The sequence below is a fragment of the Lagopus muta genome, chromosome 2 (assembly GCF_023343835.1).
Source record: "Lagopus muta isolate bLagMut1 chromosome 2, bLagMut1 primary, whole genome shotgun sequence".
NCBI classification, from domain to species: domain Eukaryota; kingdom Metazoa; phylum Chordata; class Aves; order Galliformes; family Phasianidae; genus Lagopus; species Lagopus muta.
In genome coordinates this window covers 61,538,027-61,552,493 of record NC_064434.1, presented here as the reverse complement: position 1 = coordinate 61,552,493, position 14,467 = coordinate 61,538,027, and the positions used below count along the sequence as shown (strand labels likewise).

Here is a 14,467-nt window from a genome sequence, read left to right as displayed (position 1 = left end):
TGAATCCTAACAACAGATAACTTTTTTCTTTATTCTTTTCTTACTAGAAAATTAGATGAAAAATGTATTGTGAGCACAAATATTCACATTTTAGTGCTATATGTCTGAGGAAGGAATTCTCTAAGGTAGAAGATTAAGAGCTGACGTTTACCAGTGTTAGTCTTCGCATAGTCTTTACAAATTGGTTTTGTTTAGGATCTCTGATCGATCTCAAAAATTACAGCCATATATATATTATACTTTCTATGGGATCTTTTTGTGACACTCTTTAAGTTCTTCACTAAAGATGGATAATCTGTGTGAGTGAGTAGCTTGCTTAGGATACATCTAGACTACTGAAATCTGGGACTGCAGACTCTGTTGATATGTAATTTTAAATTGCTGAACATGCCAGCATACAGTCTACTTGTAACAAAGCAGACTTCGTAATTTGTGTTGAGTGTTTTTGTCACTGTGTTTGCAATTTGATCAATGCTTTAACCAAATAATACTTCAAATATGTCTACACAGCTGTAGTGACTATCAGGAAAACTCAGCCTTCTACAGGTAATGATATAACAAATATAATGATTGTCAGAAAGCAGTAGACTGTTAATACATCCTTGTGAACTTTATATCTCCTTTGTTTCCATCCTTACATTTTCTCTTCTTCCAAGATTTTTGTGTTTATACACAATCTCCAGCTGTACGTGTACACCTGTAATATCTGTTGTGTTCTTCAGTGTCTGCCAATTCCTTTACTGTATTTACCAGTGAGTGTCTGAGCTCTGAAAATTTATTTTGATTAGAGATGGCTCATACTACCACAGAGGTATTGAAATAGCTGAAAAGGCCTGCTTGCTTTATTACTACTAGCCTGTCACTCATTAGACATCTGGTTTTGTCAGGAGGTTAACAATGCTTTTTCACTCCAGATAGATCTTGGTCTTAAAAAGAATACATGTACACAATAATAGTGTTAAATTTAATGAAGATGGATCATCGTCACATACAATTTTTAAACCAGTCTCAACTCATGCAATGGAATGCAGATTTTTTTTTTGTCACTCAAATTTATTTTTAATATCTCATAAAAATAAAAGCATTCAATATCAATTGTTTTATGAATGTTAATGAAGCTCTAAATCAGCTCTGTCATATATATTTCCAGCAAAATATGTTGCTTGCTAAACTCTGTAGACGTTCTCTCCCTGTATCACTTCAAAAGGTCATATGCTTGTAGCTTTATGAAAAACAGATTTATTCCATCTGTGCCTGATTGCATATTCAGATGTGCAAGTACCCTAATAAATAAATAATAGTCACTTGTGTCTTTCAACCAGGTAGGCTGCTGAGATTTTTCCATTATAAAATGGAAATAGTAAAGATTCGCTAAATCAAATAAGATTACATTTTCTGGGGCATCAGTTTAATGCTAGGAAAAGTTTGCACAGTTTGTGCCTAATTATGTGACAAACAATGAAGTCAATTCTGGTTTGCAGTAAAGTCTGGCTGTAGTGAAAAATAGAAATATAGTGGGACACTTCAGATGTTAAATTTATATAGTATAAATCATACAGACTCACCTAGCTCAGATGCCTTTGGTAAAGCCAATATATTTTTTTGATTTGCTATTAGGTACTCATGAACTTAATCATGGGAGAAAAACAAACCTACTATGTATGTATAAAGAGTTTCTGGATGCTCTTGGGTTTGTTATAAAATCCACTGCATATAAAAGGAATCTGTCCACTGCCTTTAATGGACTTTGCCTACTTTGATGCTCTACAGCTGTTACAAGAAAATTAATTTGTTTAACCTTTTGATTTAAACCACTTCTAACATTATGTTTCTAGGAATTAATTTGTTCATATAAATCCCAACCCTTATTGAGCAGACATGATGATGATGCCAGTTTGTTGCTGAACAGCGTATGGAAAATGTGAAGTCCAAATTACATATTTGATTGATGGTGAACCTAATTTGATTACAAATATCTTGTATGCAAAAAAAAAACCTGTTTCAGCCTGAGATTTTCTGTGAAAGTTTCAATGCTCCTGTGCGCTGACTAGACTCTTAGTTGTAGAGTTACTTGGTTCGTACTCTTATGGTTATATTTTTCTGAACAAAAATTTTTGTCCTGTATTAAAAGCTAAATTCTAGTTGCACAGAATCGAAATTGGTTAGTAATATTAGGTGACAGAAAATAAGTTGATAAGGACTTCTTTTTATTAAACAGACTGAATTTGCTTTATTGGTCTAGCAAAATATCTCACGGAATTGCAGTGTATCAAAATAACCTAAAGTTAAGTCTCATTTAAACAAAATGGCAAGAATGTCTTTTACTTAATTTGTTTTAATTGAAAATGCTTAGTTAGTATTAATCTTCAGAAATAATATGACTTTTAGGTCTTAAAAACTTTGCAATATTTGGTAGATCGTAGTTGTGACATATTAATAGCTAGGATGGCAGGTGTCATAGAAAGCAATATAATCCTAGGTTTTTCATTTTTTCCCTATTAGAGGATGTAAGGACTGCATAAAACTGGCTTATCTATTGAGAATATTCTGAAAGCTAGTAGCAAAATTGTTCTCAGATTCATGAAATATTATATAATATATAAACAGATCAGGAAATGCCTCATATTTTTATGCTCTTCTCACTTGCAGCACAAAATTTGTCTTTATGTTTCTTTTAGGGATTGTTTTATTTGGTACGGATGAAAATTGAGAATGAATTTTAAACAAGGAGAAAAAAACTTTTTTGTAGAAGCAGTCATCTCTGGAGTAGGAGGAATTTTTATTATTATTATTACTCAAATAAAACTGATTGGATTTTTTTTTTTCCAGGAGGTGATATGATCCTTTGTATTACTACTTGATATCTTCAATTATAGATGTTCACTAGATGTGCTTAAATATTTTACATGAGGATAATGTTTTCCATGAGAACAGCTTGTGTGTAATGTGTGTGTTAGCGCTTTGACCAGATTTATCACTAGGAACTAGTAAATTTGCAGAGACATGTGGGTGAGTTTAAAGAAATTAGGGAGCCACGTGTTTCAAAGGCTGATCTTTAGGCTCTTAGAAAACAAATTTTTGTACCAGGATTACTAGAGTTTGTTCAAATGGCTCTGGATTACAGTTATACAGAAGAGAGAGAGATTTAAATAGTGATATAATTTATTCCTGTTTTGTAGGCCAGTTAGAACTAAAAATGTGCAGTAGTTCTCTGCTCTTACTTTGAAAATACCCCATGTGGATAAGGAAGTTACTGTTAATCAATTTCTGTATGTTTCTCCTGAAATATTCCATATTTTTTGCTGAGAACGGTTCCTTTAAAAATATTGAAATTTGGTGATAGCAGAAATACTTAAATTTGGTGCTGCTGAAGAAAATTTGTTTGAGGATGTAGTAGTATTATGAACAGAAAGTTATCAAAATAATGTGTTTAAAAATAGATATGGAATAACCTTCTGGCCTTGCTGTTTTGCTTGTTAATTATTCTATTAATTTATAGAGAGACTCTCATGAAATGACTTCAAGCTAGTCACACCTCTGGACAGTAAGTGAACACAACTTGAAAAAGATTACTTGTTTTTCCCTGGCTTAAAGGCTTGGTTAGGGAAGAAGGTAGAATACAGGTATACTGTTCAAACAATTTAAATTGATAAAACTGTTCTGCACGCTGTTTTAATAGTATTCTTTAGTCATAAACTGATAATTGGAAAACCAGAATGTGCCATCACTTTAGGTATAGTATGAGATTGTCAAATGCATTTGCTTCTATCACACTTTCAGTAGAAATTTTATAAAATATTATTTCTATATTGGGTGGTATTTGAGTAAATAAATATTCAATTGAGTATTGAAATTCAAATTTCTCATTTGATGAGTACACCTGGGCAATGCACTAATATATTTATCCATCTATGTTAATAAATGGGAGGAGGAGGTTTGTAGAATAACAGACCATGTGCCATGGTTTCAGCTGTGCAAGCAGATGTTCTGCTTTGTTCCTGGTTTCCTTCTTGTATTTGGCTCCAGGATTTACAGGCATTCTTTCATCTTTTTCACCTAAGGCTCTCTACTCTTGTAGATGATGTGCTTCTTCTTTTCCATGCTTTTCTCCTCAAAGGGAGTGTGCATTTTTCCCCTTTTTGTTCCTGTAGTTATTTGATTCACTGTCTTTGCCTATAAGTTAGTTTTGCATTAAGTTATTCATTTTGGAATTTCTTCCTCTGTATCTTTTGCAGCTTTCATAATTTCAAACTATAAAGTGCAATGTGGGAAAATATGGCATAAAACATCTAAAATGGTGTAAGTTTGACCACAAAGGTTGATGCTGTGACAATACTCTCAGAAGGGCGTTAACACATATCTTAACACTCTCTGACAGATAATAAAGTCTGCTAGCAGTAAAATATTACATTGAAAAACTACATAAGAGATGACTCTTCATCGATCTAAGATGCTTGAATGAAGAGTACGTAACTGTAACCAGTTTTCTTAGAGAATGCTTTAGAGGGCATGGTGATGATGGGTCAGTTGTTGGCTTAGATTATTTTAGTAGGCTTTTCCTTAATGATTCTATGATTTCATAAGTCACTATTTTCTCCATTGTTTCCATTGCTCCAATAGTCCTCTAATTGTAATCAATGAAAATTTTCTACTAGATTCAGTTCTGTCCTAGTGTTTACTAAACAGCACAAAGTGTAAGCAGGGAAGATAACAGCTTTTTGATGTCCTATATTATACATGAACTAGTACCACACTTTGTAAAATACTCATTGTAAGTTCTGGGGTAACCTGTGGAGTAAAACAGATCTCGGTTATGTTGTATCAAAGTATCAGTTTTGGTTTTAAAAGACTCTGATTTTATACATACATAAATATAAATGTATATGTATGGAATCATAGAACGGCCTGGGTTGAAAAGGACCTTAAAGAAACTTGATAAAGATTCCACCCCCTTTCTACAGGCAGGATTGCCAACCTCCAGACCAGGCTGTCCAAAGCCACATCCAGCCTGACCTTGAATGCCCCCAAGCATGGGGTATCCACAACCTTATTGGGCAACCTGTTCCAGTGTGTCCTCTGAGTGAAAAGCTTTCTCCTAATATCCAACCTAAACCTCCCCTGCCTCAGTTTAAAACCATTCCTGCTTGCCCTATCACTATCAACCCATGTAAGCAGTCATTCCCACTCCTGTTTATATGCTCCTGTCAGTACCAGAAGGCCACAATGAGGTCTCCCCAGAACCTTCTTTTCTCCAAGCTAAACAAGACCTCAACCTTTCTCCATAAAAGAGGTGCCCATCTATTCATAGAATGGGCTCTGGACCTGTTCCAAGAGCTCTGCATCTTTGTTATGCTGGGGACTCCAGGCCTGGATTCCTTACTTCAGATGGGGCTTCACAAGAGCTGATTAGAGGGAGACAATCACTTTCTTCTCCCTGCCGGCCACTCCACCTTTAATGCAGCCTAGTACATAGTTGGCCTGCTGGGCTGCAAGCACATTCTCTGGCTCATGTTCAGCTTCTTGTTCACCAGGAAGTATGTGTATGTTGATACAAAAGTACAATCTGGAGGGAAAACTTAACATTTTGGTATTATGAAGAATTACCTTGATATTATTTCAATAAAATGAGAATAACTTGGTTTACTGGACTCTCTTCATCTTATTTCAACTTTTATTGCACAGTGGGAGTCTACGGTGAACAGTTTTGCATCGTGTTCTCTACTGTTTTATTAAAAAAAATACAACTGGGTGACTGAGCATCAAGATAGGCTGCCCAGAAAGTCTGTGGAGTCGTCTTCCCTGGAAATCTTTAAAAGTCATCTAGACACAGTCCTGGGTAAAGTGCTGTAGGGGCCTCTGAGGAAGAAGGTGGGACTGGATGATCTCCAGAGGTCCCTTCCAATCTTAACCGTTGTGCCCATCATGTTACTCTGTGCAAAGCCCTTGAAAGCCATTCTATTCAAAGGGCAAACATTTACATATTTTGCTTATAATTGCAAGACTGAATTTGAGTAGAACAATAAGTTATTTCCCATCCTTGTTCTATTAATCTAAACAGCATATTTCTTTTATTTTTTCCTTGATCACTGTCCCCTTCATACTGCTGCTTGCATCTTTCAGTAAAGTTTTCTTCTGTAAAATTATCCTGCCATTAATTAGGAACTACTAAGTGCTTGATATAATATAAAACATTGAATTGGATCAGTCTGATTACTAGTAAATCTGATAAAATAGTAAATGGTGACAAAGTTAACTGTTAACAAAGGTAATGTGTATTTCCTGTAATCCAAACAACATTACTGTGCTGGAACTTTATTCTAGAAGCTTTACAAAACTGGAAGAGCAATCTTCTGATGTGGATAAATAAATAGCAACCTCTAAATCAGGCAATATTATAGCACTGTATATGGTATATTTGGTCACAAATTCATCTGTGCAGCCTTTGCCTTGTGTTCTTTGAGCCTTCTCTTCATTTAGAATTTGCAGGTTTACAGTACATGCTTTAATAATGTGTAGCCCTGCAACCACGTTACTTGTAAAAGAATTGAAAGCAATCTTCCAGTGTGTTTACAGCTTTTCTAATTACTTGAAGAGCATATGCTTTTTAAAAAATTACTTCCTTTCTAGACACAAACAACCATGGGGATCTCTGATGATGAAACTGTTTCAGCAGTGGAAGTTTATTTTTAAATGTAATAGATTAGATTTTCTCTTAACGTCTGACAACTAGTTGAGATTTATTAGAGCAGTTACTGGGTTTAATTACGTATAGACATGGACTGAGATTTATTGCAGAAAACGCTTCCCGTGTTTTGAACAGGGGACTGGTGCCAGTCTGCACGGCACAAGGCAGTGTTTTTCAGTACAGGATAGATTTCCATCTAAATTTATCACCTTTCACTGCTAAGGGCGTGTTATTACTCTCGTGATACGTGTTTTCTTGCAAATGTGCTTCTGGTTCAGTTTCCTTGCTACTGAGACTTTTCTATTTTAGTTTCCCGGGTCACATGATCCTTCCAGCCAGTGAGAGCACTGCCGAAGTAATGGCAACAACCTTCTGGGATAAATGTAAGTGACAAAAAACTCCTAGCTTTTGCTAGTTTCTATCCCTCACACCCAATTTTAAATGCTGCTTTTATCCAAAGCTTTGCTGGGAACACATAGTGGTGTCTATGGAAATGCTTAGAAGTTGGGTTTTTTTTTGGTTTTGACTTTTTTTTCTTTTTCTAACGTTACTTTTTCTTACTATGTTCCTTTTTTTCCTGTATCCTGCAATGTAGCTGAGAAGCCTAAAAAAGCAACTGAAAATAAAAGAAATGCATTCCAAGCATTGCCTGAAGTTCATTTTGAGTTTAACAGGGAATATTTCAAGTATAATAGCATTTTGTTTAACACGTGCTATAGTTCTGAAAGAGATATGACACCCTCTAAATCCCCAGCCAAAAACGATTGGTTTGGTTAAAGGAAAGTAGTAAAAGAATGTTCTGAAATTACATGGTCATGTTCTAGCCAGTTGGCTAATACTTAATGGTGAAAGGATTTAATTCAGTTAATGGGCAGTCACGTACACAGGGCAGTGTATCGTTTCCAGGAGCTTATGAATGAAGTGGAATACCGTATTTCGATTTCAGCATATGTCGAACTGTAGTTATCCTGCATGATACTTAAATCATATATTAATTGAGATTTGTCATATTCTTTTTGTTGCAGAGGCTGTTCCTGTTACAGAATTACTGTTGTCTTTCTTTTTTTTTAATAGAGTCTGAACTTAGGTAAAATTTGCCTGATAATTAGTAATGAGAAGAGTTTTTGCCTAATTTACCTTTTTTATTTTCTTATTAAACTTGAGTGTAGAAAAGACCTTGTGGAATAAGCTGAGATATCCTGTTTTCCCTTCATAGCCTCTGACTTGGACCCCGTATTGTGTCATTTGTAGGTTCTCAGGCTGTTATCACCTATCATTTATTTTCTCCATCTGCATATATGCTAATAATCAGGTGTTACATAGAATATGTATGTATTTTAATCTTTCTCAGTTATTTTTTTAATTTCCTTCTAAAAATCCATAGGGTATGCAGAAATTTTACTTACTGTTTACTCTGAGATACAAGAAAGAGGGGTGGGGTATGTTAGCCTTTCTGTGTAGCTCCTCCCCTCATCACAGGAGCTGAAAGAAAATTTACTTGTTCCAGATTATGTGCTGGTTGAATTGCAGCTGTTTAAACACTCCTTGCCCTGCAGTGTCAAAATCACAGCAACATCCATATGTAAATACCTGATTGAGAAACTGAAAAAATTAGAAACTGCTGCTTTCATAATGCAAGCTGAATGGAATTTAGAAGCCAACCTTAAGACGTTTTTGTTTAAAAGTTTAAACTGTTGCATTGTTGATAAAGTATTGTGTAGGCAGGAGAGGGAGAGTGGTTATATTGCTTTTAATAATATTTATTTATTAGATGGTAAATCAAGTTCTAATTCAATTTAATGTATTTGCCTTTGTTTCTTCATTTTATACAACACAAACATGCACTTAACTTCACAATGATTCTCAGAGTTGTGCGAGTCCTCAGTTTAAGCAGTGATAATTTCTATGGTGACCATAGAAATTACTTTTTGATAATTACAAATAATTAAATTAGAGAATCTCATCATTTCTTTCTTTTATTTTACTTGTTTATTTATCACTTTCACTTATGCCCATCTGTCTTTGTTTCTTGAAGGTAGCATCAAAAAATACATGGGGGCACGCGAGAAAACTGTGAGGATAGTTGCGCAGTGGCACAGGTTACTTAGGGAGGTTGGCATGTCTTAACATTGCAAATATCAGGACACAATAATGGGCCTTAAGCAACTTGCTGAAGGTGAGTCTGCTCTAAGCAGGAGTTACACCAGCTTAAGGGGACTACAGACATCCCTCCCAACTACAGTGATTTCTTCATTCTTGGAAGAAAAAAAAAAAAAAAAAGCTGCAGTTTGGAGGGCTAGACAGCACTGTTAATTTTAGGAGAGATCAGAAGTCACATATAAATTTTAATGTTAAAGTGACACTCCCATATTTTGGACCTTGTCATTTTGTTGTCTTGGTTCAGTCACTAGTTGTTCATTTAAAGTCATATCTATATGTGTCTTGGCACTTCTCATGCACCTGAGACAGGGGAGGTTTAGGTTAGATATTAGGAGGAAGTTTTTCGCACACAGAGGGTGGTGATTCACTGGAACAGGTTGCCCAAGGGGGTTGTGGATGCCCCATCCCTGGAGGCATTCAAGGCCAGGCTTTTTACCTCTTCCTTGTGGCTATTCAAACTTACTTCTTGCAGTCACCTTTTACCGTGTTTCTTTTTTAAGCTTTGTGTATCAACAGGTGGCACAAGGTGGAAAGAGACATTAACAGAAAGAGAATGAAAAAATTAAGAGTAAAATTAAAGAGAGTACTGTAAATAGTAAATAGAAAGTGAAGGGACAGAACCTATGAGCATTATGATATGGATGTCTATGGATGTCTTACTGCTGTATTTGAACCTTACTGCAGGATCTCTAGAAGTTGAGGGAGCTTGCAAAGTTGTGTGGAAGGACACGAGGAAATAAGTGTCATGGTGGCCATTAGAGGCCACAGAGAAATTTAAACCCCAGTTCTATATACTGTATAAGAAGTTATACTCTACAAGCCTTGTGAATGGTACAAGAAAACAAGAAGATTTGGCAATAAATGTAAGTATGAGAACAGTGAAAATTGGAAAGAAAAAGTTTGAAAAATATTTATTTGCACGTATATACAAATGTAAGATGCACTTGTCAAACATTAAAGTATAAAGAATTCATAAAATCTCTCTCACAGTAATGTACGAGTATCATTTTTAAATAAAAATGCCAGAAGGTAGCAACTAGACCTGTGTTTAGATAAGGTGATTTTTAATATTTCTGCCATAAAGGGTGATGATTTTGATTAAAAACTGTTTATCTTCATGAAACATAAATACTTACCTTGAAAGCTGTTGCTGACACAAAACCAAAGGAGTGTTGCTTTGAATAAGTTCAGATTGGAGCTGAAAATGCAGAAGGGCTCATGTCCAAGGTTAACAAACAGGTTGAGACAGATCCCTGTTCATGAGGATCCTGGTGAGCTGGCTATGTGTGGCGAAAGCTTGGTAGTAGGGACTGCACTCAGTGCCTCAGAAGAACTCTTCCATTTCTGGCTAAATAGTACAACTGGCATTTATACACAGTAACTTTCCTGAAGAAGTCAGAGTTTGAACTATGAATACATCTTTTGTCATCAAATTATTGAAGTTATTTTTCTTCCTTTTTTGGAGGGCAACACTGCAGGTGAATAGGATAGAGATTTGTACAGTGCTTTTTAGATTGATACGAGCATTTGACTTCTGCAAGAATAAAATATGCCACATTGTTAATTTCAGTGGGAAAAAAAAAAAAGCCCCAAGAATGCATTCTAATGAGGCAATATTTGTAATAGCCTATTCTGGCAACATTCAATTTATGCTGATAACTAGACTGAGAAGATTTTCGAATAATAAAATGGTATTGAACAATTTGCCAAGGACCACAATATATATATATATATATATATATATATTTAAAGAGAGAGAGAGAGTTGTATTTGGTGGCTAGAATTTGTATATTATCATTTATGGAATCTGAAGACCTTTTTATTTAAAAAAAAAAAAGTCTTTTTTTATATAGGAATATAAGTTTAACTAAGTAATTTCATTTGTAATTTTCTAGGTCTATAATTTGGATTATCTCTGTTATTTTCTTTCCCAGTAGTTTCGATTGTTACCATTTACTTACTGCAGAAAGCAGAATAATGGTTAAAATGATGTACTTTTATCAATATATTTTAAGTACATTCTAGAATCTAAATGATGAAAATTGGGTAATCTTTAAAATGGAAAATAATCTTTGTTTTGGAAAATAACCTTGTGGGGTTTTTTCCTATTTTTATTAATGTGCGCAAATTTTAATAATTGTACTGATGCTAACTCCTACATATAATAAAAAATATTATTTATCTTGTGTTGCATTAACCTAAAATGTTGCATAGAGATGAATAATCTACAGAGAAGTCTGAAATTATTCAGATAATGTTTTACTTTTTTTTTAAAGTCCAATCAGATTTCTATGTACAACTATTAGTGTTGTCTATTCAGTTCTAAATAGCTTTCATTCATGAAGTTTTTGGCTCACAATTGCAAAGCAGTTTTTTTCTGTATGAACTCTCAGGTTAGATCTGTTGAGATAGATTGTGGTGTGTCTTAAGTGTTTGCTTTATTGTTTATATTCACTATGACAGCTAAACATAAACACAGTGAAGCCAGAATTTGTTGGGTTTGAATTCTGGCAATTTTCTTCAAAGCCCCTGATTTAAAATCTAAATCAAAACAGAGAAATGATTTTCTTCAGATTTTGCTTATTCTCTGAAGTCTTGTGTGTATCTTTTGTGAGACTGCTTCTAGTTTTGACTTACGTGTTCTTCAGATGAAGATATGAAAAAATGAATGCATCTTCACAAATAAAATCACTGAGATTTGCTTTTGCAATGATAAAACAAGAGGCGTTTCATAGTTGGGTCTCATTTTATTAGTGTCACCAAGTTTGTGGTAATGGTCTGAAATGGTATTTGTGGCTTTTTCTGCTCTATTGCTATAAGTCAACAACATGCTAATTCCTTCCAGAATACCATAAATCTCAGACTGTATTGCTGCCCAGTATACAAATATGCCCCAAACCAGTGTGAAGCTGTGTTCCCATCATCCAAAGAAATCATTCAGTTGCTACTTGTACTGTATCTCTGGCTGTGTCAGGAAGTTCCTTACTCTGTTGACATTGTTGTCTTGCCTGAATGCTTTTGGATACATATGTGATCCTGAAGACCTGATTTTTGCATGTTCATTCCAAGCTGATGGCACAATTCACAAGGATGAGGAGTAATAATATTTCTGCCACAGTCCATCTGATTGCTGTTTTGTCAACCTACGCTTTTTCTGCAGTTTAAACAGGATTCATTTCAAGTGATTTTGCTTCTTTTCCTTATCTATTGTATATATTGTTGTGCCTTTGCATTTCAGTGATGCTTCTGTGTCTCTTGGTTCTCTGGGTATGTGCAGACTTGCATGTGTGCACACATACATATGTATATGCACATAGAGGAGAGCATCAGTGACACCACTTAAATGAAATTTTGTAATTATATGATATATGTGTTCTTTCATAGTTATTTCTTCAACACCTCACTTTCTTGGGTCATCTTTCTCTGAAACTTTTTGCTGTTACTGGCACGATTTAGTATGCAACAGAAAGAGTGGAATTAGGAAAAAAAAACTACATTGGGAAGGTTGGCATGTAACAGAAGAATATTACTTTATACTTCATTTTGGACTTTTGGCAAAGGTTTGTCTTTTAAAAAAAATATTGATTTGTTTTCTTCCTTTATTTCTTTTCTCTTGAAACCTAGCAACGAGAAGGACATGCTTGTAAAAATACCTTTAAAAATAAAACAGAAAGCTAAAGAAAGCTGAGTCGAAAGAGGCTCATAAGTCTCAAAAAACTTTACAAATTAGGTGGTGAGTCAGTTATGTTTTCTTTCTTTCTTTTTTTGTTGTTTTTGTTGTTGTTGAAGAGGAGGAAAAAGCACAAGTTACTAATGCTTCTTCCCTTAGGAGATTAAACTAAGGCAAGTAAGAGAAACCAGCAAGAAAATTTGATCTTTAGTAACTTAAATGATTGAAAACTAGACAAAACATTGGGCAACTAATTATGCTCAAGGCAAAATTATTATGCTTGGAAAACGTATATATTATGACGTGAGCCAATATCAGCTATCTGGTGTTACACAACCCTTCAGCCAACTGTAAAACAGCCAGGAGCTCTAGTAACAGGCAGACTCTTTTCTGTCCTCCCATTTAGATATCAGATTAGGGTACGACAATGCTCTCCTGGCATGGACTTCCTGCCAGGTTTCCAACCATTGGTGACTGCTACTGTGAATGTCTGACAGTGCTCTGGAGGGACAGCAAGGGCTGTCCCCAGTGGCATATAACTCCAGAGGACTGTCTCTATGGTTTAGGCACAGATCGCGTTTTCCTATGGTGACAAACTGTAGAGAGGAGAAATGTCCAATGAGTCATTCCTGGGTCCAGAGGCTACTGTGTCCCTGTTGGGCTGGGATGCATTTAGGAAACCTTTGTAGCAGAAGTTCCAGTTTAGTTAACATGAAAATTTTAAAAAGGAGGGGTTGGGGGGTGAAGGAGTGTTTTATGTGCATTTCAGCTGCTCTGCAAAGCTAACCAATATGCTACTGGATGAAATTACTTCATCACTACTCCTATGAAGAAAGGTAGTAATAGACACAGCTTATTTTAGTTAACTAATTACTTTCTCTGTACTAGTTAACTGTCACTCATTTGTCTTAGATCTAGGTCTGCTCTTGTAGGTCAAAGTACTGCTTGGAAAACATTGGACCTTTATATGAGCACCTCCATTTCTACATTTAAATCCTCATTTGCAGTCATTGAAACATTATCAAAGTGAAAAAACAGACATTTGGGATACATTCTTTCCCTCTTGAAAATGTCTTAAATCTAATTATGCCTCTGCAGATAGAAGGCTTGAGTTATTGTTAGTTAACTCTACCATAGGGTAACATGACTGAGATGTTGTTAGCTGCACTCAGGCTTCTTATACATCAACTCAATTTTCTTAATCTAACGAGGAAAGGAGAAACTTGTTTCAGAATAGGTAATGCGTGAGGACTTACGTCTGCATAGACAGAAGTTACAGTGCATCTGCTTTGTGCTGGTATGTTTTGGCTTTAGTTTCAATCATAGAATCCAGCCTAAATCAGGCAGCTGACCCAGTGCTGAGCTGTCATAGCAACCTGATTGTGTAGTTTGTTCATAGTACTTACCCTAGCTAGGCTGTTTTTCCTCTCATGGACAGGCTGATCTAGAGCTTCACTCCTCTAAGCAACTGAGAGTCTTGTAATTCCATACTGAAATTGTTTGCGATGACAATTGTCTTTCTTGTGTTTGTTTTATCGGAAGTGTTTTTTGTTTTTTTTTTTTTTAACCAAGTAATTACAATTTTTAGCCATTATTTGTTTAATATACTCTTCAACCTTAAGATCTATACTGAACTCTAGCTGCCATTTTATCACTCATTTGACATTGTGAAATTCTTTTTCAATTCTCCGCAGATGATCTTCAACCTTACTACCCTTCATATCATCAACAAACCTATTCACCCACCTATTTTTCAGGTCACTAATGAGAATATTAAACAACAGAGGCATTAACAGAAAGTCTTCTCTGCTGAAAAGACCTAACTGTTACTATTAGCTTTTGTGCCCTACCTTTTAGCCAGTTATTTAGCCCCACATTGCCTTTCTGAGGCATCTCAGTTTCTGTGAGAGCCCTGAGAGACAAAGCTTCTTGATATACTTAAGAGGAGTCCA

At 35.2% G+C, this 14,467-nt stretch overlaps 1 protein-coding gene across 1 annotated transcript in view; it reads left to right on the top strand.

The window, feature by feature from the left end:
- The window catches only part of ESR1 (estrogen receptor 1), a 174,706-nt gene that overhangs the window by 12,758 nt on the left and 147,481 nt on the right, over positions 1-14,467 (top strand). Inside the window, 1 exon segment of the mRNA XM_048936161.1 lies at positions 6,995-7,068. Within this exon segment, the coding sequence (XP_048792118.1) occupies positions 7,008-7,068 (61 nt within the window). The 5' untranslated portion in view covers positions 6,995-7,007.